At 40.0% G+C, this 25,452-nt stretch overlaps 1 protein-coding gene across 1 annotated transcript in view; it reads left to right on the plus strand.

The window, feature by feature from the left end:
* gli2a (GLI family zinc finger 2a) overlaps positions 1–24,465 on the plus strand; it is a 190,980-nt gene extending 166,515 nt beyond the window's left edge. Inside the window, exons 7-14 of the mRNA XM_061918623.1 lie at positions 1,757–1,955; positions 5,453–5,563; positions 7,765–7,905; positions 11,438–11,587; positions 13,216–13,380; positions 17,411–17,692; positions 20,712–21,078; positions 21,747–24,465. Of these exons, the coding sequence (XP_061774607.1) occupies positions 1,757–1,955; positions 5,453–5,563; positions 7,765–7,905; positions 11,438–11,587; positions 13,216–13,380; positions 17,411–17,692; positions 20,712–21,078; positions 21,747–23,938 (3,607 nt within the window). The 3' untranslated portion in view covers positions 23,939–24,465. The remainder of the gene's footprint in view (positions 1–1,756; positions 1,956–5,452; positions 5,564–7,764; positions 7,906–11,437; positions 11,588–13,215; positions 13,381–17,410; positions 17,693–20,711; positions 21,079–21,746) is intronic.
* Positions 24,466–25,452: the final 987 nt, after the last annotated feature.

A 25,452-nucleotide genomic window follows, 5' to 3' on the forward strand; every position in this document is an offset into this window, starting at 1 on the left:
CTGAGAATAGTTCTCTGGGATTGGTTCACCATTAGCCAATAATAGGGGTGTCCTGATACAACTTTTTCATTTCCGATACAATACCAATATTGGACCCTTGAATATTGGCTGATACAATATTAAACCATGCATATCAACACGAATCCTGCATATTTAATTATTTTCTAAAGTGGAATATAATAAAAGGTTTTATCAAGTGAAATTCGTCAGAGCGCAATGGTATGTATGAATAACCATGTGACAGAATTATGCTTTCGAAGGAAGCTTTAAATTGTTTGAGCGACACCCACAAGTCACAAAAATGTATAAAGTTAAGTTGATGACTTACTTGTTACTGGATACTTTCTAATACGCTTCTGCCTTGGAGACTATGTATGTGTAATCAATACTGCATACAACTATAATTTTTTAATACTTGTTTATATTGACAAATGTGTGGTTTTAGACAGCAGTATTGTTAAATCAAGGCAGTTCTTCTCAAATGTCTGGAGCCGTGGCATCATGTCTGCAATGTAGACGTATAATAATATTTCTGAGATTTACCGGCAGACGGCTATCTCCAAAATGTGCATTGCGCAAATACTTAGAGGACGGCGGCGCTCGTTCAAGGATAAAAATTGCGCGAGGGGCCGATTTCAGCAGTAAGATAGGCTCCTGGCGTCTTGGGAAATGTTTTAGGCGGTTTCTCCTGCAGCTGCACGCGCACAGCCACGCTTTGCACTCCTGATCGACCAAACTAGCCCTTCGAGCTAATCCTCGTTTTGGAGTTACAGATCTGACTTGCCCACTTCCCTTACCCGCCTTGTTCTAACATGCCTTGGAAACCTGCTGGAGATACGAGTATACGTAGTGGTGATTTCTCTAAGACTGCAAGCGAAGTTCAGCTTTCCCTAAATATAAACCAATGCCAGAGCATTTTTCAACTTTCATTCCGTTGTTGCATGTTGATATGAAGAAATTTGCTATCCTGTAAGTGGTGTTTTCTTTGTAAAATCTAGCATCTTCATATATTTTATCTTTTACTGGCGATGTACTTGTGTTTAGAGAGTAGCTGAAAATGAGATTATCCTACTTGAAGGACCAGCGGCTGCCACTGTGTTACTTTGTACAATAATAACAGTTGAAAAATAGAGCAAAATGATATAACATAAGAACATTATTTGTTGATACTAATTACTAATAAAACAGTCTTGTTTTTAAATGTATGTACAATTTTTTGGGGGTCTTTTTTCAAGAAAATATATGCGTCATTGACAATTATGCAAACTATATGGTGGCTTCTAGAGTTATGGGGAAATAATCGATTTTGAGATGCATCGCAATTCAGATACGGGCGAATGTAAAACCGATTAATAAACATCAGTATGTAAATAAAGTAATGCAGACAGTTCTAAAATTTGGCTGACCGCAGCGAGCCACCTCACCGAGAGATCCGACCACCTCCTTTGTATTAGAGCATTTATAGGCCTACTGAAATGAGATTTTCTTATTCAAACGGGGATAGCAGGTCCATTCTATGTGTTTTCTTGATCATTTTGCGATATTGCCATATTTTTGCTGAAAGGATTTAGTAGAGAACATCCACGATAAAGATCGCAACTTTAGGTCGCTAATAAAAAAGCCTTGCCTTGACCGGAAGTAGCAAACGATGTGCGTGTGACGTCACCGGTTGTGGAGCTCCTCACATCCTCACATTGTTTTCAAAAACTTTTTTTCAAACTAAAAATGTGTGCCTTTCCTTCTCCCTCCATCCCAGCCCCTCATTTAGCTTCCCTCATCCCATCAACCCGATGGCGTATCAGCAGTTGTTGTCCCAGCAGAGGAGTCTCAACACCTTTGGCCACACTCCTCCTCTCATTCAGCCGCCACCTTCCTCTTTCTCTGCACGCCAACATCCCCTAGCCACGCCCCCTATGACCAATGCCCACAACAGCACCAACACAGAAGCTAACCAGGTGGGAATGACAATGGAATGATGATGATAAACCTGATTTTCTGAGGAAGAATATTGACACACTGCTGAGGATGGGTGATACAGTCTAAAATAAATATTGCAGCCTTTTGTGATGAGGATATACATCAAGATATATTATTTGGCATATAAATGATAATAGAACCATTTCAAAGTGAGTTACAGCAGGGGGTCTCAAAGCCAATTTACCTGAGGGCCGCTGGAGGTAGAGTCTGGGAAAAGTATTCACTTAAGAATCACGTTTTAATCACGTGACTAAATGTGTCACCTACTTGTATCAGCAGCTATAGTGACCCTCAGCTATGGTACAGTTACAGTAGCCCTTAAGTCATTATTGTATATTTTGAGACTGTTGAGTTCTCCAGTAGACACTTCCGCTTGCTTAAAGGAAGTTGCTTTTTGTGTCGCCCAACATGTGTGTGTGTGTGTGTGTGTGTGTGTGTGTGTGTGTGTGTGTGTGTGTGTGTGTGTGTGTGTGTGTGTGGGTGTGTGTGTGTGTGTGTGTGTGTGTGTGTGTGTGTGTGTGTGTGTGTGTGTGTTGTGCTGTCATTGTTTGTGTTTGCACCGTTATTACCATTGGTTTATCGGTCAGTTTTCGTTAGTCAGTGTGTTAGTTTAACAAAAAAAGCTCAAAAAGTTAAGGGCAGTTTTTCATGAAATTTCAAAAGGTGTCCGAAATGGGATATGGAACAAGTGATTACATTTTGGGGCTGATCCCAAACTTTTCTGCTACGTTACCTTATGTTTAAGTTACAGGCTTCAACTACGGGGGGAAAGAGAGCGGATGACTGACAAGATGATGCACTCTCTCTTTCATTCTGCTTTAAATAGCTCAAAAAGTGGGCGGGTTTTCATCTGAATTTTAGGAAATGGAAAAAATTTGAATATGGAAGATGTGCCAAATAAATGTGTGTGCGCTTTTATTCTGGTATGGATAAATCAAAAAGTTACGGTGCTTTTCTCATTGAAAATACTTTTAATTTCTTTCATTCTTTCATATTTTGATATCGTACACATATCATTTTTTTTACCTTTAAGGTAAATATATTAATACCTGTATATGTTGGACTCATAAACAGATGCATGGTCCGACGTAATACAAACCCTGTTTCCAAATGAGTTGGGGAAATTGTGTTAGATGTAAATAGAAACGGAATACAATGATTTGCAAATCCTTTTCAACCCATATTCAATTGAATGCACTACTAAGACAATATATTTGATGTTCAAACTCATAAACCTTATTTTTTTTTGCAAATAATAATTGACGTAAAATTTCATGGCTGCAACACGTGCCAAAGTAGTTGGGAAAGGGCATGTTCACCCCTGTGTTACATCACATTTTCTTTTAACAACACTCAATAAACATTTGGGAACTGAGGAAACTAATTGTTGAAGCTTTGAAAGTGGAATTCTTTACCATTCTTGCTTGATGTACAGCTTAGGTTGTTCAACAGTCTGGGGTATTGTTGTCGTATTTTACGCTTCATTATGCGCCACACATTTTTGATGGGAGACAGGTCTGGACTGCAGGCGGGCCAGGAAAGTACCCACATTTTTTAAATCCGAAGCCACGCTGTTGTAACACGTGGCTTGGCATTGTTTTGCTGAAATAAGCGGGGGCGTCCATGATAACATTGCTTGGATGACAACATATGTTGCTCCAAAACCTGTATGGACCATTCAGCATTAGGGTACCTTCACAGATGTGTGAGTTATCCGTGCCTTGGGCACTAATACACCCCCATACCATCACAGATGCTGGCTTTTGAACTTTGCTCTTATGACAATCCGGATGGTTATTTTCCCTGTTTGTTCTGAGGACACCACGTCCACATTTTCTAAATATAATTGGAAATGTGGACTCGTCAGACCACAGAACACTTTTCCACTTTGCATCAGTCCATCTTAGATGAGCTCGGCCCCAGCAAAGCCGGCGGCGTTCCCGGGTGTTGTTGATGAATAGTAGAGTTTTAACTTGTACTTACAGATGTAGCGACCAACTTTAGTTACTGACAATGGTTTTATGAAGTGTTCCTGAGCACATGTGGTGATATGTGGAGCTGTATAATCACTCCCCATACAGCAACAGATAATATCCGCCTATTTCCTGACATGTCAGCTACTTCTCTTTGTTGTTAATGTCTATATTCTATTTTCTGCTGGACTTACTCTCTTTTTTATGCTGGGGCTGCCAAATATACTGTGATAGTGTACATAACATTTGGTATATATTGTACATATGTTATAGACATATTATATCTGTATATATAATATACTGTACACATGATAAGTATATATTGTATATATTCGCAGATATGTCATATTTTACATTGCTATACCTAGTCTATTCATACCTGTATTGTCCTTTCCATCCTTACACTTTCCATCATTTTAACTAAGCTACTGTGTTGAACAATTTCCCTTGTGGATCATTAAAGTTTTTCTAAGTCTAAGTCTAAGTCTATATCCTTTACACACTGATGTCGGTTTTTGATGCAGTACCGCCTGAGGGTTCAAAGGTCCATAATATCATCGCTTACGTGCAGTGATTTCTCTAGATTCTCTGAACCTTTTGATGATTTTACGGACCGTAGATGGTAAAATCCCTAAAATCCTTGCAATGGCTCGTTGAGAAATGTTGTTCTAAAACTGTTCGACAATTTGCTTACAAAGTGGTGACTCTCGCCCCATCCTTGTTTGTGAATTACTTAGCATTTCATGGAAGCTGCTTTTATACCCAATCATGGCACCCACCTGTTCCCAATTAGCCTGCACACCTGTGGGATGTTCCAAATAAGTGTTTGATGAGCATTCCTCAACTTTATCAGTATTTATTGCCACCTTTCCCAACTTCTTTGTCACGTGTTGCTCGCATCAAATTCTAAAGATAATGATTATTTGCAAAAAAAACACAATATCCCAACTCATATGGCAATGAGGTTTGTATAAAACATTTAAAAATATATGGAGGATTCTTAACAGGTAGCACCAAACATATTGGTGGCAGTCCAAATGTATGTATATGTGGTGGACCGCCACAAAAAAATAAATGCATGGGACACTCATTTATTTATTTCCTTTTTCATCTCCATCACTTTTAAGAATGTGTTGTCTTCTTCTTACTGTCAGTTCAGAGTCTGTTTGCAGTTCAAAAGCCCGCTCCCTGTTTCTTAATTTTCAACAATACACCAGCCTCGCTCTCTAACAAGGGTAATAACTCCTCCACACTCATATTTTTGCGGCTTTGTGATCATCAAGTAGTCTAAATTGTTTAGTCTCAGCAGCAGACCTGGTCTCACTTAAAGTATCCGGTGCCTTATAGGAAGGACTAAACCTCATACAGAATCACATGCGGTCAAAGTTTTTGAAACGGAAGTTAATCAAGTGGTGCAAGGGATGGAATAGCTGAGTGAATGTAAGATTGACAGTTTGATAAGAGTTACTGACTGGTCATGATCTGTCATATCTGTCGGTCAGAACGCCAACGGCGACCCGGCAGTGAGCAGCACAGTCAACCAACTCAACTCCAAGAGGACAAAAGTCAAGCTGGAAGTAGAAGGCCCACTGCCTATCTCGGCAGCCTCCCAGGTAAGGGAGCTGATTACGCAATGAAAATAAATGTGCATATTTCTCAAATTGTATGACTTTGAAGAATCCCAGTAACTTTTTGAAAGTCAATCACAGACGGGGGCCAAATTTCAAAGCACACTTTTAAATCCCAAACCATATTGTTAAAATTATCACTTTTGAGTGTTAAAATGCATATTTAATGTGTTATTTTGTACAGGCAGGGTTTGATAGTTTAAGTGGTATCATTTTTAGTCGCATACCGTTCAATTAATGCTACTTTTAGTGATAATCTTACACCATTAGTAAGACTGGTTTGTACGATACATCATATTATTTGTAGTACGTAAATTGTACAGTATATGTATGAGAAAGATGGGGTGGTTTTGCAAAAGTAAGTTTGGGTTCATTATTTGCCTGAATTTGCCATTGATTTTTAAATGGTACCACGGAAAAAAACTTCAGCTTGAGAAAGATAAAGAAACTAATAGATGTTTTGATAATAAAATACTAAAAAAATATATAATACAAATAATAAAATAATGAAAATCATAAAAGAAAATCATCATAAAAATATTATAATTAAAATCAAAGCGTGGAGATAAAATATGTTCAATTGCAATATGCACAAATAAATAAAAGTGTTTTCAGCCTGGATTTGAACATTGGCAACGTTGAGGCCTGCCTCACATATTCCAGATTTTAGGAACATAAAACTGAAACAAAGCCTCTCACCATGTTTTGTCTTGACTCTGGACACCAGAAGGAGACCACTCCTTGAGGTTCCCAGTATCCAGTTCTAAAGATGGTTCATATGGTTCTAACATGTCAGAGATGTACTTTTTGGCACAAGACCGTGAAGTGACTTGTCCACAAGCGGAGCGGTTTTAAAGTCTATTCTCTGAGCAACAGGAACCTGAGCACTAGACTAATATGGTCATATTTCCTGGTTCTAGTCAGGACTCGAGCAGCTAAAGTCCAGAGCTGTAAGGTCATAGTTCAGCATGTTTATTTTAAACGTAGGGAAGCGTTTTTTTCATGTTTTTCCGTACTGCCACACAAGCTAGTATACCTTCCACTTGACGGCAAATATGACACGGAAAATATGTTTTTCAGGCATCAGGAGCGGCTAGTATATTGTTCAAAGCGTACTCACAAACCAAGAAATGACCTCTGCCTCACGATTCCACTCCGATTTATGATGTACATCAGTTTTCATACATGTTGTATCACTCGATTTTTTAAATATTTAACCCAGTGAGCAAGACCCCTCATGTTTTGGTCTGATCCTGCGGTGGGAAAGCTCGTAACCCCAATTTTTGCTCGCCACCTAAAACATAACAATTAAGCGAGAGACAGCTCGTAAAATCGGGCACTCATTTCCGCTGTTATTAGATTAACAGTATGATTATGCTTTTGATTGGACTATTAACTTAAACCTTCTGATGCCACGTATCTACAAAAATAATAAGAAGTATTTAGGAGATTGATAAGATTTCTCCTTTTTAAATAAGGTTTGAGATGTTTATCAGAACAGTCTCTTCAAGTGGATCATTTTCGTACATTGTTTGATTTATTGGCTTAATCCATTCCATAATTATCCGTTAGCAAAGAAAAATCTGTGGATTAGCGGCACCTTTGTATAAGGTGCAGGGTTCAAAGCTTGGGAAAAAAGTAGCGGCTTATAGTCGAGAAAATACGGTGCATTTTATATGACAGCAAACCAGAGCGAATGAAACTAACTAGTCAATGTTTAACTATAGCTGCTTTTGGGGTATTTGGGTATATCCCTTGCAATTCCTTTTTTATTTCAAAATTGCATTTTTAAGAATTTAAGGAAAGTATTTAATTGAGTGTCCAAAGTTATTTATGGTGAAGAGAAAAAAACTGACTATATTTGTATTTTTTACTACATTTTCAATATTAAAGTGTAGATTGAATCAAATCAGATCAAATCCTAATTAGTAGAACCTACAGTTAATAAATGTGATAGGTATTGGTATCGGCCAATCTCACTCATTGATGGCTGGTATCGTAACCCTTTTTAAAACCCTAATTAGACAGGCAGTCAATGTATGAAAAATGGAGAATAATCATTCCAACAAAGTACAAGGATCAGAATTGTGATTTGGGCCTTGGGTCTGAAAGAAGGTAGTATACAGTAAAGAAGGCACAATCTAGTAATATATTTTTGATGCCAACGTCCCGTCTCTCATCTTCAGAACCAGAGTGGAGGGATGTTGGACTTGAACGAAGATCTGGACAAGGACGAGTGCAAACAGGAGCCAGAGGCCGTGTACGAGACCAACTGCCATTGGGAGGGTTGTTCCAAGGAGTTTGACACCCAGGACCAACTTGTCCATGTAAGTATCTAAACCTCTTTGATGTTCGTTCATGACAGCATGCTGTGTGTGCGTGAGTACGTTCATGGATTGATTGGTCACTGATCCCGACGCCCAAAATTGATGATGCTTCTCTCGCCAAATTTAGCTCAATCTTTGCAGCTGTGCACCATGAACCCTCCTGACCTATAACCCTTGAACCCTTCCAAACGACACCCGCTACCCACTGGAGCCCACAGGGCCGTATATAAATCCGTCGTCATGCCAGCAGCTCTGCAGTTGCACTGATCGTCAAGTCACAGAATAAAGACACGTGTTCTCACATTAAGGGGAGAAAGAAAGAGTTAGCTTTAGTATCAGGATGAAAAGTCGTATGACTTGGTGACACGTGCAGGGCCTATCATGTAGTGCCCTGACCCAGCTTTCAGTCTTGCCAAAGGAGTGCAGATATGATAGGGGCCCAGGCCTAGTGTGAGTACACATTTAGGAACATTTGCCCCATCTTCAAATCCCAAGACACAAAGTCCAGGAGAGTTTTGGATGGTTCTAGAGTCACCCGGCAAAAAATATATGGCATGATTAAGGGTGTGGATGGACAATGATTGCCCAATGAATTCCTGACCATAGGATCTCCAGTTTCTCTCAACCTAAGAACCCTGGGGTGCAATTTTGAATCACTCCGACAAAAATCCCTGTCAACATCTCCCAAAGCACTCTTAGGTTTCATGCGCACCAAACAAATTCTGAACCTAAAGAATCCTGTTTCAAGAGCCCCCACATTAAGGAGTCACACTAGTGTGTACCTGAAAATAGACGTGTCTTTGCTGAGCTACTACACACTTCCTCTGCCCAAAGTAGACCTCAGCGGGATGACTGAGCCACTGGGCTGAAAAAGTGACACCCTAAGTGGAGCATTGTGAGCTGGGGTGTCGCTCAGTGCTTCTTTTCTGTTTGAACATATGTGAATATGGTGCAAGGGCTCTGTTTTAAGCGGTTGGCTGTTATCAAAATCAGAGCAAATGCTAAAAATGATTCATCCTTATGTTAATCTGCACTAAAATTATTCTAAATATATAATTATTACTAATATGCTGCCTCATCATTTTACTCTCAACTATTCTCAAATCTCTACTGATTCAACCAATGTTGTCTCAATTTGATATTCCTATCAGCAAAACCAAAAATATGGGATTATACCACTTTGCATGTAAAATGTCCAATTCAATCTGAATGTAAAAAAAAGATTTTCTGGTAAAAAAAAAACAAAAAAAACTAGCAGCTCCGTCGCCACAATTTCACAGTAAAAATAACAGTGGCACTGTTGTTCCATTGACAGTAATTCAGAGTAAAAAACATTATGGATTTTATCGGGAAATTCTACTATTTTTATACTAATACAAGCTGTCCTCTATGTGTTCAAATTTGGACAGCCAGTTAAACTCTAAATCAGTGGTTCTTAACCTTGTTGGAGGTACCGAACCCCACCAGTTTCATATGTGCATTCACCGAACCCTTCTTTAGTGAAAAATAAAATGTTGGGTTTTTTTCAAATTCAAGACAAAGTTTTATGTTTTTGGTAACACTTTAGTATGGGGAAATTATTCTAAGTAAGTGGTTCTCAACCTTTTTTCAGTGAAACATGTGAAGATTTTTTTAATTCAAGTACTCCCTAATCAGAGCAAAGTATTTTTGGTTGAAATAAAACAGATAAAGAAGTAAAATACAGCACTATGTCATCAGTTTCTGATTTATTATATTGTATAACAGTGCAAAATATTGCTAATTTTTAGTGGTCTTTCTTGAACTATTTGGAAAAAAAGATATAAAAATAACTAAAAACTTGTTGAAAAATAAACAAGTGATTCAATTATAAATAAAGATTTCTACACAAAGAAGTAATCATCAACTTAAAGTGCCCTCTTTGGAGATTGCAATAGAGATCCATCTGGATTCATGAACTTAATTCTAAACATTTCTTCACAAAAAAATAAATCTTTAACATCAATATTTATGGAGCATGTCCACAAAAATGTGGCTGTCAACACTGAATTTTGCATTGTTGCATTTCTTTTCACAGTTTATGAACTTACATTCATATTTTGTTGAAGTATTATTCAATAAATATATTTATAAAGGATTTTTGAATTGTTGCTATTTTTAGAATATTTTTAAAAACATCTCACGTACCCCTTGGCATACCTTCAAGTACCCCCAGGGGTACGCGTACCCCCATTTGAGAACCACTGGTCTAAGTAACAAAGAATTAATTTAGAGTTATTTGGACACTAGGGGAACATATTCTAAGTGATTAAGACTTAATTTAGAGTTATTTGTTTAGGGTCAGGGTTAGAGGGTTAGGGTTATAATAAGGCCATGCCGAATAAGGCCATGCCGAATAAAGCATTAATAAGAACTTAATGACTAGTTAAGAGCCAATATGTTACTAATTTGCATGTTAATAAGCACCTATATTAATGGTGAATATGTTACCTATACTAAAGTGTTAACATGTTTTTTTAACTGTTGCACAAAATGAACTGTGCATGAACATCAACTTGTTCAAACAACAAAACCAACACAATGCATAAACTCACAACAAATGACACACCTGCAAATCAGTCAGCTGTTGCCGTATCCGTAATACGCCGATAGGGAGAAGTTTGTATTTGCACGATGAGTCGGGTGTGTTTAGACCTCCGCCGAACCCCTGAGGCTGACTCACCGAACCCCTAGGGTTCAATCGAACCCCTAGAGTTCAATCGAACCCTGGTTAAGAACCACTGATCTAAATGTCCTCCAAGGTTGGTTTAGTCTTCTAATATAGTCAAGTCATTTACAAAAAGGTAAACATGGTAGGCTATGGACTACTAGGAGCTAAGCACACAATAGCACACAAGCTAGGCATACGTAATGTGTGTCTTTAATTGAACAATATAGCAGTCTAAAACAACACATTTGTCAATATAAACAAGTATCAGATAATTTTATTTGTGTATAACTTAGACGTTCAAAGTCCCCCAGGCAAAAGCATATTAGAAGATTTATAGGAAAAGTAAGGTACCACACTCCTTCCACATTTCTCTACCCATTCAAACTGTTCCAGTAACAAAACATTAAAGATCACGTTCTCCACTTTCGAAAATAAATTCCCAATATTTTAGATGTTTTGTGCGGCACTTTGCTTCATTTTCACCTGCAATTTCTACAAAAATTGATGTCTTTAGTTTTACTTTAATAAAGTTTCTGTAAATATCTTAGAATCCTACAAGATGGTGACAAGTGATTTAGTGAGGAAGTTTCTTGAGACGTTTGCAGACATCCTGAACAAACATCGTTTTTATAGTTTTCGTCTCCTGTTGACAGAAGCGACAAAGTGCCAGCTTTATTTATGGCAGCGTTGCGCACAATGTGTGTTTGTCGTTACTGCACGCTTGCTCACAGGATGTGAAATTATCTGGTGGGAAATAGACAAGAACTTGCTGACTCATGCTTTGCAATCAAGCAGTGCGTATGTACTCCTTTAGCGCACGTTTCTTTGTGATTGTCTCCTCAGCACATCAACAACGATCATATCCACGGTGAGAAGAAGGAGTTTGTGTGTCGCTGGGACAAGTGTTCGCGGGAGCAGAAGCCCTTCAAGGCCCAATACATGCTGGTGGTCCACATGAGGAGGCACACGGGCGAGAAACCACATAAATGCACAGTATGTACAAAGAGGCCCAACACAACGCTGGGATGCAAATGTTCGAATTTAATGAGCAGCTCAAATCAGAATAATTACTTATAAATAATGTCTTATACTTCAACCATACCAGAATTTCAGTATTATTTTTTTTTGTCCTGTCCAGCTTCTCAGGCAAATCATATAGTTGATGTAGATGCTCATATCGGCTGTTCAGATTTACTTTACAAAAGAGAAGTGTAGGATACTTCTCTTGTTGCCTTATTTAAATTTGACTTTATTAAATGTATTTATAATATCATTTGGTGCAGCCGGGCCAGAGCAGGAGGGGATAGAAAGGAGAAAAGAAGGAAGACAGAGGGGGAAATTGTGGGGATAATAGGGGGATTAGACAGAGAGACAAAAACAACAACAGCAAACACAACAATAACAACAACAAAAATAAAAAAACACCAGCACATACGATATGTACAAATGATCGTAAAAAAGACAGCAAAGAAGCAGTTATTGAAATAAATAATAATACAGAAACGACAATGAGCATTTTTACACTACAACTGGAGCACCACAAATACCAATATAAATAGCGCTATTGATAATAAACAATACCAATAATTTACCTCTATTATCAACAACACAGTTGTTCTAATGCAACAATACATATACATAATGATAACTACACATAAAAAAAAGGAATTTCAGTAATTGATACCGATACCTATGAATTTAGACGATTCTCCAGACCTATTTATTACTTTATCAATCAATCAATCAATCAATCAATGTTTACTTATATAGCCCTAAATCACTAGGGTCTCAAAGGGCTGCACAAACCACAACACAAACCCCTACGACGTCCTCGGTAGACTCACATAAGGGCAAGGAAAACTCACACCCAGTGGGACGTCGGTGACAATGATGACCCAGTGGGACGTCGGTGACAATGATGACTATGAGAACCTTGGAGAGGACCACATATGTGGGCAACCGCCCACCCCCTAACCCCCCCCCCACCCTTCTAGGGGACCGAAAGCAATGGACGTTGAGCGGGTCTAACATGATACTGTGAAAGTTCAATCCATAGTGGATCCACCTTAAAAAAGAAAACTACTTAGTATAGTACTTTTGAATTATCTACTTTATTCACAAGTCTTTCAAAATGTCAAGTATTTAGAATCACTGTGCTTCAACATATTTTTGCACATAATTTAAATTGCAGTATCAGCTTATTTACATTACATTTAACAACAGTGTTCTATAACTATGGGTAAAATAATGGAGCTCCCATTGGCTCCTCTGGAACCAGACATTTATTTACATTTAACTAATATTTAGAATGCGTAAAAAATCCATCCATTGTCATATCTTTCATAATAATTGTGAAACAAAACGCAAAAAGTGCAATTCCCCTTTAAAGGACACAGTCAGCTCTGAACACTATTTGCAGAGAGTCAGCTCTAACAGTATTTTAAAAAATTGTTCACTGTGCTCTAATTCCTGGTCCTTTTGATCAACAATGTCAGAGGTAGTTATTAAGGTACCTACAAACTGTTTTCCTGTGCGAAACAAACATGCACATTACCTTTAACATAGAAGCACACACAAGACCCTGATAGTCATTCCCAATATGTGCCTCTCTGTGTTTGCAGTTTGAGGGCTGTTTAAAGGCGTACTCTCGTCTTGAGAATCTCAAGACCCACCTCAGGTCCCACACAGGCGAGAAGCCCTATGTGTGCGAACACGAAGGCTGCAACAAGGCCTTTTCCAACGCTTCAGACCGGGCCAAGCACCAGAACCGCACACATTCCAATGAGGTATGTCAAGAGAAATATTTTAAATGTTTGACACCATGTCCATTGACCTCTGTATAGGGCAGGGGTGCCCAAAGGGTGGCTTCCCAAAAAGAATGCATATTCATACTGACCTATTTGAAGCTCAGACAATCATTGTTGCTATGCCCAAAAGGCTTACTAGTGATGTGACACTCTCCACTACATTATTTATGGCAGTATGGGGCTAAACTCCTCACCAATGGTGCTGCTGTATGCTAAAAATGGCTGTGTTTGGCCCGTGACTCATTGACATATTTTCACTTTGGCTCTTGAAGGCATAAAGTCTGGGCACTCTGGTTTAGGGGTTTGCCTTTGTGTTGTTATGCTATCTGCTATGTGAAGGTTACATAAATATACAGTCAAGAATATAAGTATTTGAACACCCATCTATTTTGCAAGTTCTACCACTTAGAAATCATGGAGGGGTCTGAAATGTTCACGGTAGGTGCATGCCCACTGTATGAGAGATAACCTAAAAAGAAAAATCCAGAAATCACAATCTATGATTTTTTTAACAATGTATTTGTGTCATACAGCTGAAAATAAGTATTTGAACACCTGTCTATCAGCTAGAATTCTGACCTTCAAAGACCTGTTAGTCCGCCTTTAAAAGTCCTCCTCCACTCTACTGTATCATCCTGAATCAGATCCACCTGTGTGAGGTATTTAGCTGCATAAAAACACCTGTCCACCCCATGCAATCAGTAAGACTCAAACATTCAGCATGGCTAAGAGCAAAGAGCTGTCCAAAGACACCAGAGACAAAATTGTACAACTCCACAAGGATAGAAATTGCCAGGCAGCTTGGTGAAAAAAGGTCCACTGTTGGAGCAATCATTGGAAAATGGAAGAAGGTAAACATGATGGTCAATCTCGATGGGAGTGGAGCCCCATGCAAGATATCACCTCGTGGGGTCTCAATGATGCTAAGAAAGGTGAGGAATCAGCCCAGGACTACACGCAGGACTTGGTCAATGACCTGAAAAGAGCTGGGACCACTGTTTCCATGGTCACTGTGGGTAATACACTAAGACGTCATGGTTTGAAATCATGCATGGCACGAAAGTTTCCCCTGCCTAAACCAGCACATGTTAAGGCCCGTCTTAATTTTGCCAATGACCATTTGGATGATCCAGAGGAGTTCTGGGAGAAAGTTTTGTGGACAGATGAGGCCAAAATTGACCTTTTTGGTCATAATACCACTATGCGTGTTTGGAGGAAGAAGAATGATGCGTACCATCCCAAGAAAACCATCCCTACTGTAAAGCATGGGGGTGGTAGCATCATACTTTGGGGGTGTATTTCTGCTCATGGGACAGGACGACTGCACTGTATTAAGGAAGGGATGACTGCAGCCATGTATTGTGAGATTTTGGCCAAAAACCTCCTTCCTTCAGTCAGATCATTGAAGATGAGTCATGGCTGGATCTTCCAACATGACAATGACCCAAAGCACACAGCCAGGAAAACCAAGAAGTGGCTTCGTAAGAACCATATCAAGGTTCCGGAGTTGCCTAGCCAGTCTCCAGACCTAAATCCAATTGAAAATCTTTGGAGGGAGCTGAAAGTCTGTGTTACTCAGCGACAGCCCAGAAACCTGACTGATCTGGAGAAGATCTCTGTGGAGGAGTGGGCCAAAATCCCTCCTGCAGTCTGTGCAAACCTGGTGAACAACTACAGGAAACGTTTGACCTCTGTAATTGCAAACAAAGGCTACCAAATATTAATGTTGGTGTTCAAATACTTATTTTCAGCTTTATCACACAAATAAATTGTTAAAAAATCATAGATTGGGATTTCTTGATTTTTCTTTTTAGGTTATCCCTCATACAGTGGACATGCACCCACCCTGAACATTTCAGACCCCTCCATGATTTCTGAGTAGGAGAGCTTGCAAAATAGCAGGGTGTTCAAATACTTATTTTCTTGACTGTACATGTGCTGCACATCCACGGGAAGAACATCAGGTATAAGGTCAACCAGGGCCGCCCCTCCCTATATGTAGATTACTCGCTACACCTAGGAGCCCTATGATCCGTGGCGACCCCCGTTTTGCCAGCATAAGTGCTTGTAAAATTTCAGATAATTATTGACCGGGCGCTTTGTGTGAAATTTTATCATAGATTCATTCCTAGCCCCCTCCAGCTCCATCACTGACAAGAATATAGTGGAAAATGCCCCCGTATATTCTCATTCTCATTCTCACGCTCGTCACAGTATAGTGCTGGGCTGGTAACAGATGTCTTTAGATCAAATCCCAGTCTGAGATATAAAACATAAAACATATAGAGTAGGGAAGGGATTCATATTGCCCCATTCCTGGGTGGATCTGGTGTGAGGGGAAGAGGCGGGGTTAATGATGTTGCAGTGCAGTCTGATGAAATGATACATTATGATACTCTACATCAGTGGTTCTCAACTGTTTTTCAGTGATGTACCCCCTGTGAAAATTTTTTTAATTCAAGTACCCCCTAATCGGAGCAAAGCATTTTTGGTTAAAAAAAAAAGGGGTAAAGAAGTAAAATACAGCACTATGTCATCCGTTTCTGATTTATTATATTGTATACCAGTGCAAAATATTGCTCATTTGTAGTGGTCTTTCTTGAACTATTTGGAAAAAAAGATATAAAAATAACTAAAAACTTGTTGAAAAATAATCATGTGATTCAATTATAAATAAAGATTTCTACACATAGAAGTAATCATCAACTTAAAGTGCCCTCTTTGGGAATTGTAACAGAGATCCATCTGGATTCATGAACTTCATTCTAAACATTTCTTCACAAAAAAAGAAATCCTTAACATCAATATTTATGGAACATGTCCACAAAAAAATTAGCTGTCAACACTGTATCTTGTATTGTTGCATTTCTTTTCACAGTTTATGAACTTACTTTCATATTTTGTTGAAGTATTATTCAATAAATATATTTATAAAGGATTTATGACTTCTTGCTATTTTTAGAATATTTTTTTTTAAATCTCACGTACCCCTTGGCATACCTTCAAGTACCCCCTGGGGTACGCGTACCCCCAATTGAGAACCACTGCTCTACATAGCAACTGACACTGTGGTCAAAGTTGGAATTGGCACTAAACACATTTTTTAAGATATTCAACACTCTACTGCCATCTGGCGGCTAAAGTGGATAGTGCAAACCCCCAATTCGTTACATTTCATGTGTCAGGTAAATTGTGACGGATGGGGCTTTATGAATTCCCTTCATACTGCAGTTACATATGTATTGATAATGTTATATTTTACGGCGTGGTGCGGTTGGGAGAGTGGCCGTGCCAGCAACCTGAGGATTCCTGGTTCGATCCCCAGCTTCTACCAACCTAGTCACGTCCGTTGTGTCCTTGAGCAAGACACTTCACCCTTGCTCCTGATGGGTCGTGGTTAGCGTTTTGCATGGCAGCTCCCACTGTCATGTGGAATGTGGAAATAGTGTCAAAGTGCTTTGAGTACCTTGAAGGTAGAAAAGCGCTATACAAGCATAACCCATTTCCCATTTACATTTTGTTTACATTTTACATATAAAAATATCATTGTTTTTAACAATTTATTTTCCATTTATCAGTTTTAGTGTATGAAAGTATAAAAATTAAAAAAATCTCGGACCTGGTGGCGCAACCAGGAACCTTTAGGGATGAGTCCTTTTTGGGGGAACCTGGGACTTTAAGGGTTCAGTGCTATCTGGCGGTGCATGAAACCATTAAGGGGGCTGACGACCCTTGTCCTCTAAGGGCCGAGGCTCAATTTGGTACAGTCTCAGGCCAGTAAACCACTTTGCTTCCAAAAGAATAGTCCCCAATCCTTTTGGAGCCAGTTAGTTCCTCTTGCAGTCATTTTACAAGTCAGATGTAGTCCTTCCCTTATAAATGTTCGAAAACCAGAAGCCAATACACATCACTTGCATAGACAAAAAAAGACAACAAGCGGTCATAAAGCAACATCTGTCATGAATTGCAATTGTTTCCTTCTAACAAATGGTTGAACCTCTGTTGACAGAAACCATATGTATGTAAAATCCCGGGTTGCACCAAGCGCTACACAGACCCCAGTTCTCTCAGGAAACATGTCAAAACTGTTCATGGACCTGAAGCTCACGTCACCAAGAAGCAGCGGAGCGACGTTTCTCCGAGACGTCCGCCGCCCAAAGACGACGCAGAGACTGACTTACACTCTAAGAACGGCGCAGGAAGTGTGGACGAGAAGACCGATGCCAAAGGCACCTCTCGAGGCGTGGAAGACTGCCTAAAAGTCAAATCAATCAAGACTGAGAATTCGATAGTAAGTCCTGATAATACACCTGAAATGACGATTATCATCTTGTTCAATAATAACTGCATGGGTTTTGTCCCAACTTCAATTTACTCTCTGTTTGCCCGTTTACTAACCTGGTACGATCTCTCCTAAATTCTATCTTTCTCTTTTTGCTTGAATGTGCTTTTCTCTTCTCCTTCTAACTTTCCAAATGGACAGTCCTCATTGAGGTGAGCATTCCAAAAGCTTCTTAGACTGGGGGAGTTCATGCCTCATGAAAGTCGTGATATAATATGCCAATTTTGCTTTTATTTACCATATTTTTTCGGATTCTAATCCGCTACTTTTTTCCCAAGCTTTGAACCCTGCGGTTTATACAAAGGCGCAGCTAATCTATAGATTTTTCTTGGCTAACGGATAATTGTGGAATGGAATAGGCAAAGAAATCAAAGAATGTACTAAAATGATCCACTTTAAGAGACTGCTCAAACTCAAAGTGTTTACAAAGTGCAAGGAAAAACAATCCTGATAAACATCTTCAACCTTATTAAAAAAGGTACAACATTATTCATCTCTTAAAAGATGAATAAAGATATCAATGACTTTTCTGTTTTATTAGATCAGCCGTTTTACTGCCGCGTTACATGCACTGTTTGGAAAAATTAAGGTACGCAAATAAACATTGACAAAATATTTCTATGTAAATATCTCACTTTGCAAGTACTGGTATACATCTGAGGCTTATAGTCCAGTGCGGCTAGCATATGTATTTAAAAAAAAATTTTGGGTGCAGTTTATGTATCGGTGCGACTTATAGTCCAGAAAATGTGGTAATTTTGCATGACAGTTCACTTTTATGGAGGGCTAAAATAGGACACAATTAAATAATTGAATAAGAATGAATAAGTGGATGTAAAATGTAAATTAATTAATGACGGAGCGCGTCATATAAAATTTTACCTCAAACTTATTCCTAATCCCTTCCGGATTCTTGCTTCATTGAAAAGAATATACCAGCAAATGTTCACATTTCCATTGTCCCTGTGTGGCACACCGCTTAACTGGTAAACATACCTACTGGAATATGTTAAAATGCTAAATGTGTTATTCTACAGTAAAAAAAAAAAAAGGGAATTATTGAACAATATCTCTCCCTTTGATTTGTTTTAGAAAAATACATGCATCACATTAAATACAACTTTGATTTTAGAAAAATTCTACCATAATTTTACAGAAAGTGTAAAAAAAAATTGGAATGGGGATCTTAAAAAAAATGTCTGCCTGGACAGGAGGGGCCTGTTAATTATCATATATTTATATGCAATGAAATTTCGCTCTTATTTGTTTCAAATTTGAATGACAAGAAAAAGGAAGTCGAAGTCTAATATTTCATATATTTATAGTTTATTACAGATGAGTATATACATATATATATATAGATATATATATATATGTATATGCACAGTACATACTCATAAATATATTCATGTATACTGTATATACTATACATACATATGCACATAAATTGATATAAACATGTATACACGCACACATATCATATATATATATATATATATATATATATATATATATATATATATATATATATATATATATATATACACATACACATAGGGCTTCACGGAGGAAGAAGGGTTAGTGCGTCTGCCTCACAATACTAAGGTCCTGAGTAGTCAGGGTTCAATCCCAGGCTTGGGATCTTTCTCTGTGGAGTTTGCATGTCCCCCCCCGTGAATGCGTGGGTTCCCTCCGGGTACTCCGGCTTCCTCCCACTTCTAAAGACATGCACCTGGGGATAGGTTGATTGGCAACACTAAAATTGGCCCTAGTGTGTGAATGTGAGCGTGAATGTTGTTTGCCCTGCGATAAGAGGGCGACTTGTCCAGGGTGTACACCGCCTTCCGCCCGATTGTAGCTGAGATAGGCACCAGCGCCCCCTGCGACCCCAAAGGGAATAAGCGGTAGAAAATGGATGGATGGATATACATACATATACACACACACACATACATACATGGTAAAAACATTATCATGGGTTGTAATGGAAGCATTAGTTTAGTTTAGTTTAGTTTATTTTTCTTTGGTCAATGGTCAACAAAATGAACAGTTGAACATTCATAGATTGAAAATTAAAATTAAAATGTTGCAGACCAAAAGGGTTTAGGCTGAAGTTGAAAACTTATTGCGCCTAACCCTATAAACAATGTCAAATACAAAATGAACTTCCGAAAATTATGAAATTTCCTTTGCACAACATATTATGAATACACACTATACACAACATGAACATAGTTTAAGTATATACACAGTAAAGGCATGTGAAATATCCTTGCACACGTCTTATACTTTTGCACCAATTAGATACAAACAATTATACTTCCATTATTATTTATATCCCACGTTCGGTTTTTAATTAACATTAATCATAGTATTAACTACAATGTTGATTCAAGAGTGATATATTTTTGTGTGAATGGAACTGGAACATTTTAAGGAATCATCCAAGCTGTTCCACAGTTGAACTCCTCTAACAGAAACACATCTACTTTTTAAGCTTGTTCTTATTTTTGCTCTCTGAAAGAAAGCTGAACCTCTGAGGTCATAGGGATTCTCTCTGGGTTTGAATCTCACTTGTAGACTCCCAGGCAGCATGTGGTTACGAGCTTTCTAAATCACAATAGTAGTATTGAGGCCAACAAGATCGTGCAGTTTTAATGTTTTTAATTTAATGAACAGAGCATTGGTATGGTCATGATAACTCGCATAATTTACAATTCTAATTGTTTTCTTTTGAAGTAATAACATAGAGCTAATGTTTGATTTGTAATTGTTACCCCAGATTTCAACGCAATAATTAACATATGGGAGCATTATACTTCTCAAAGTTTATTCAAGCTCGGATAGGATGTGGATAGACTCTCCTCCGTGTCGTAGTCGTCCTACCAAGCTACAATGAAAACACTTTTCCCACATGTCATCATTATTGTTTGCTGACATGCATTTCTTCCATTTTGTCCCTTGCTAGATGTATCAGTCCAGTCCTGGTGGTCACTCGTCATGTAGCAGTCAGCCGTCACCTCTCAGCAGCACCAACAACAACGACAGTGGGGTAGAGATGGCCATGCACAGTGGGGGCAGCTTCGGAGACCTCAGTGTGCAGGACGAGTGCCCCATGGTCGACTCCACCGTTAATGGCGGGGGCCAGCAGGCTGGGTTGGGGCTCCAGTTCAGGAAAACAGTGGGTCACAGCGGCGGAGTTAGCATCAAAATGGAGACGATTAAGAAAGAAAGGCTGAAGACAGTGAGAGACCCCTGTCCCTGGGTCAACTCAGCCCCGCAATTACCACAGGGCCACTACAACAGCACAAAGCTGCCCCCAATACCTGCAGTTGGTAAGTATGAAACGTTGAAAAAAAAATCTTCTGTTGCTGTATTTTGTGTACCAGGACAAACCAACTCAAAAGATGAAATTGAATTTGACACTGCATCTACATGCACTGAAATCGGCATATCAAGCTGCAAGTTCTTGCCACACACAAACCCCCACTCTGCCTTGTACCAAGGCTGCTGTGTGGCAGTCCTTTGGATTATGACATGTCCATCACTGGAATGCACCCAGTCTGTAATGTCAGAAATAGTAGTTGTTTGAATCCTGTAGCCTGTGGAATAGTTGGCGGTAAAGGGTATTAATCGGCAGCTGAATGAGAAAGCAAAACAAGCCCAAGTCTAATCTACTGTAGAAAGGGGATTCATATGTTCATATGGCCTCATTACCTGACACACCAATTGTGACTAATTTGGGAGTGGGTGCACTATTCACTTCCTCTGCCTGACAGCAGTAGTCTTGAGTATCCTAAAAAGTGATTTGTGACAATTCCAACTTTGACCCCAGCGTTAGTTGCTATCTAACGTTATCTTTCCATCATTTTACGAAGACAGCATTGCAAAACGATTAACCCCTCACCTTTCTCTCTTGCGAAATCCATATGAATCCCCTTTCCTCGCCTACTGAAAATTAATATGTTGTTATAAAGTTCTTAACTGTCCTGTGCATCTACAGGTTCTTTGAGGGAGCACTCCAACTTGAGTCATCTGAGCAAGTCGCACCCCAGCCAACGCTTGGGAGATCAGTCTTTGTGTGAAGTGACTATGCTAAATCAGCTGAATGATCGTCGTAACAGCACAACCAGCACCCTCAGCTCAGCTTACACCATGAGTCGGCGCTCCTCTGGCATCTCGCCTTGCTACTCAAGCCGGCGCTCCAGCGAGGCGTCACAGTTTGGGGCTAACCGTCATAACAATATCAGTTCAGCTGACTCCTATGACCCAATCTCAACCGATTTGTCCCGCCGCTCCAGTGAGGCTAGCCATTGTGGAGGTGGTGGTGCTGGTGGAGCCGGAGGTGGAAATCTCCCCAGCCTTCTCAGTCTGACCCCAGCTGAGCATTATCGGCTCAAGGCAAAATATGCGGCTGCCATTGGTGGAGCACCACCTACGCCTCTACCTAACATGGATGGAATGAGCCTTAGGACCCGCATGGCCCTCTATGGCGACTCTCAGGAATACCCGTTGCACCAGTACCACCAGCCTCCCTCTGGAAGTGTGCCCCGGCGATGCAGTGATATTGGATATGGCAACCACAGCATGATGCCCCATGAGGTGCCTGCAAACTTGCCACGCCGAGCCAGTGACCCAGTGAGTCGTTCCACCGTTGACCATCCGACCCTTCCGGGAGTCCAACGATATAACAGTATGAACAGTATGAACAGTCCCTCAGAACGTCACCAATCATTGGCTATGCAGGGTTACACTCGCTCTGACGGCAACCTGCAGCGCTACCCATTCATGCCCAGACCCCCAAGCATTTCAGAAAATGTAGTTATGGAAAACATAACAGTAGACGGGATGGCAACCGTAGGTGAACAGGGTGTAGAGGATGATATAGTTCTTCCAGATGACATGGTGCAATACCTGAGGTCCCAAAACCCTGCAACACAAGGTCACAACTTGGGGCAAGGAAACTACAGATTCAATAACCAGTCTCAAGGTTACCAGACAGGAATTGCACCACCAGCGTCAGCTTTTTCACAGAAAAGGGTGGCCATGACGCAGTCTGCTCAGGATATGGATCATAGTGGCTCCCAACAGCCATTCTCAGCATCATCACACGTGAATAAGAATAATATGCCAGTGCAGTGGAATGAAGTGAGTTCAGGGACTGTGGACACGGTAACCAGGCTCGCTAAACAACAGCAACATCTCAGGGGAAACCTAGCCCTTGTTCCACAGAGACACAATTTTAGTTCCTTCCAGGCACAGGGTCAGAACATCAACAGCAACCAGCAGGTTGTGCCTATGAGCCAGAATATGTATATGCAGGGCTATGCAAACCACAACAGCAAGAGGTTGAGTAATCCTCACCAGTGCAATAATTCGAGTTTAGGTGATGAAAGTTCCCTGCAAGGTTTCTGCCAAGATTCACTTTCTGTGAGCAATAATGTGAGAGCCACTCGAAATGCTGTAGTGGCTCAAGAACTGCAAAGTTACAGAGGAAGAACCCAACCTGTTGCCTATTCTAATGTGAACCATGTGGCTCAGCAGCACAGCATTGTGTCCCAACAGAACAATAGAGGAATGTTACAACCAAGACCTCCAGTGGACCCCAAACATAGTGGAAGACAGCACAGTGGGTGTGGCGTGAATCACTTGAACCGAATACCCAAGTTCTTTGATGTGAGCCCCAACCTTCATAATAACACCTCAGAGGCGAGTCCAAAGAGGTGCAGTGGCCCAGGAACCCAACAAAACTCCAACTTTGCCATGTTCCACGCAAGACAGATTCATATGTTTGAGCAACCTCCTGCCAGCTTGGACGCTACAATGTCCCCCAGTGTCAACCAGGCTCCTGCCAATAACAATACAGCAGCGAGCAACATGGCCTCGCCAGGCGTCAATCAGGTCTCCAGTAGTACAGCAGATTCTTCCACAAGTGGAGTTGCTGGCGCGGAACACACCCAAATAGATTTCGACTCCATGTTAGATGACGGAGATCACTCCAGCCTGATGTCGGGCACTTTGAGTCCCGGCCTTCTGCAGAACCTCTCCCAGAATTCCTCTCGTCTCACCACCCCACGCAACTCTGTTACCCTCGCATCGGTACCGGCAGGGATTGGCAACATGGCCATCGGTGATATGAGCTCTATGCTCACAGCGCTAGCTGAAGAGAGTAAGTTCCTCAACATGATGAGTTAGAACCATCAACAATGTATACGTCAGAAACATGTGGACAAAAAAAGCACTGATTAGACAACAACAAAGCGGCCATTTTGTTTTGTTACGTTATCATGGTCCATATCAACACAATTCTGATTTATTTTGTGATATTTGTACATCCAATCTTTGTAGAGGATACATTAACAGTAGATAGCAGTAAATACTGATGCCCTGCAGAGTTAAAGTCCACCTTCTTCCAATTACTGTAGCACCTCAAGTTTTGTTTCGAACAAAAAAAATTTTCGATTCAGAAAATTAACCTTTCCCAGACATCCAAAGAATGTAAACACATCAAAGTTTTACAAAGTTTAATTCAGCGTTTCCTCACTTGCGGTTCACTTAGTACAGTCTTTGCAGTTCATCTCTTCCTCAAGCAACATCTGTAAATGTTAAATACACAAAATAATGTAGGTTTACTTCATACTTGCCACCCTTGAGACCTCCGATTTTGGGAGGTGGGGGGTGGTGGGCGTGGTTTGGAGTGGGGCGGAGGCGTGGTTGGGGCGGGGGGCGTGGTTAAGAGGGGAGTATAATTCACCAACTCGAGTATTTCATACACATATATATATATATATATATATATATATATATATATATATGTATGAAATACTTGACTTTCAGTGAATTCTAGTTCTATATTTATTTTATTATATATGTAAAATAACTAGTTGAATTTCAGACGGCACCTATCAAACACACAGTAATAAAAACACAGTTGTTCTACTAACTGTACTGTGCTTGCTGGTTACTAAAATAAAACCAACAACACTTACCTTTCACTATGTGAGTGACCTTTGTTCTGCCATTTGTGAGAGTCACTTGCCGTCAGGTGCGCAACACCACATAAATCGTTGGCCAACCAAAAAGCAACCCCATAACGCTATAGCCAACATTCACCAGGAGATGGCGACAGACAACATAGAATCACTCTATTACAGACGGCGTCGCCATGGCTGTAACTTCCTCGTTCTTCTGCTTTGTCTCCTTGTGTGTGCAGTTTTTTATTAAAATCCGTAGATGTTGTAACATGATTGGGCAGGTAAACTGTTTATATAGTGGGAAAGCGGGCGAAAACAGGCTGTCCCCACTCAGGTCCGCTTGGAGATCGAGGGGGCGTGGCCTCCAGCTCCGCTGAATTTCGGGAGATTTTAGAGAGAAAATTTCTTCCGGGAGGTTTTCGGGAGAGGTGCTGAATTTCGGGAGTCTCCCGGAAAATCCGGGAGGGTTGGCAAGCATGGTTTACTTTATCTGTTGTCTCCAATAATGTTCTATGCATATTGTGTCCATGCCAATTGATACATAGCTAAGCTAACGTCGTTAGCATTATGTTATTGGCATGCAATGGCACTTGTTCTGTCTCTTTATGGTTTTACAAAATTCTCAGTAAACTTTTAAATATTTAATATCACATGAACATACACAGAAGTACTGAAAATTGGTGCAATTGAGAACCGGTATCCATTTCCAGGTACCGGGAATTAGTACCGTATCGG

This window comes from Nerophis ophidion, linkage group LG13 (genome assembly GCF_033978795.1).
Source record: "Nerophis ophidion isolate RoL-2023_Sa linkage group LG13, RoL_Noph_v1.0, whole genome shotgun sequence".
Lineage (NCBI taxonomy): Eukaryota > Metazoa > Chordata > Actinopteri > Syngnathiformes > Syngnathidae > Nerophis > Nerophis ophidion.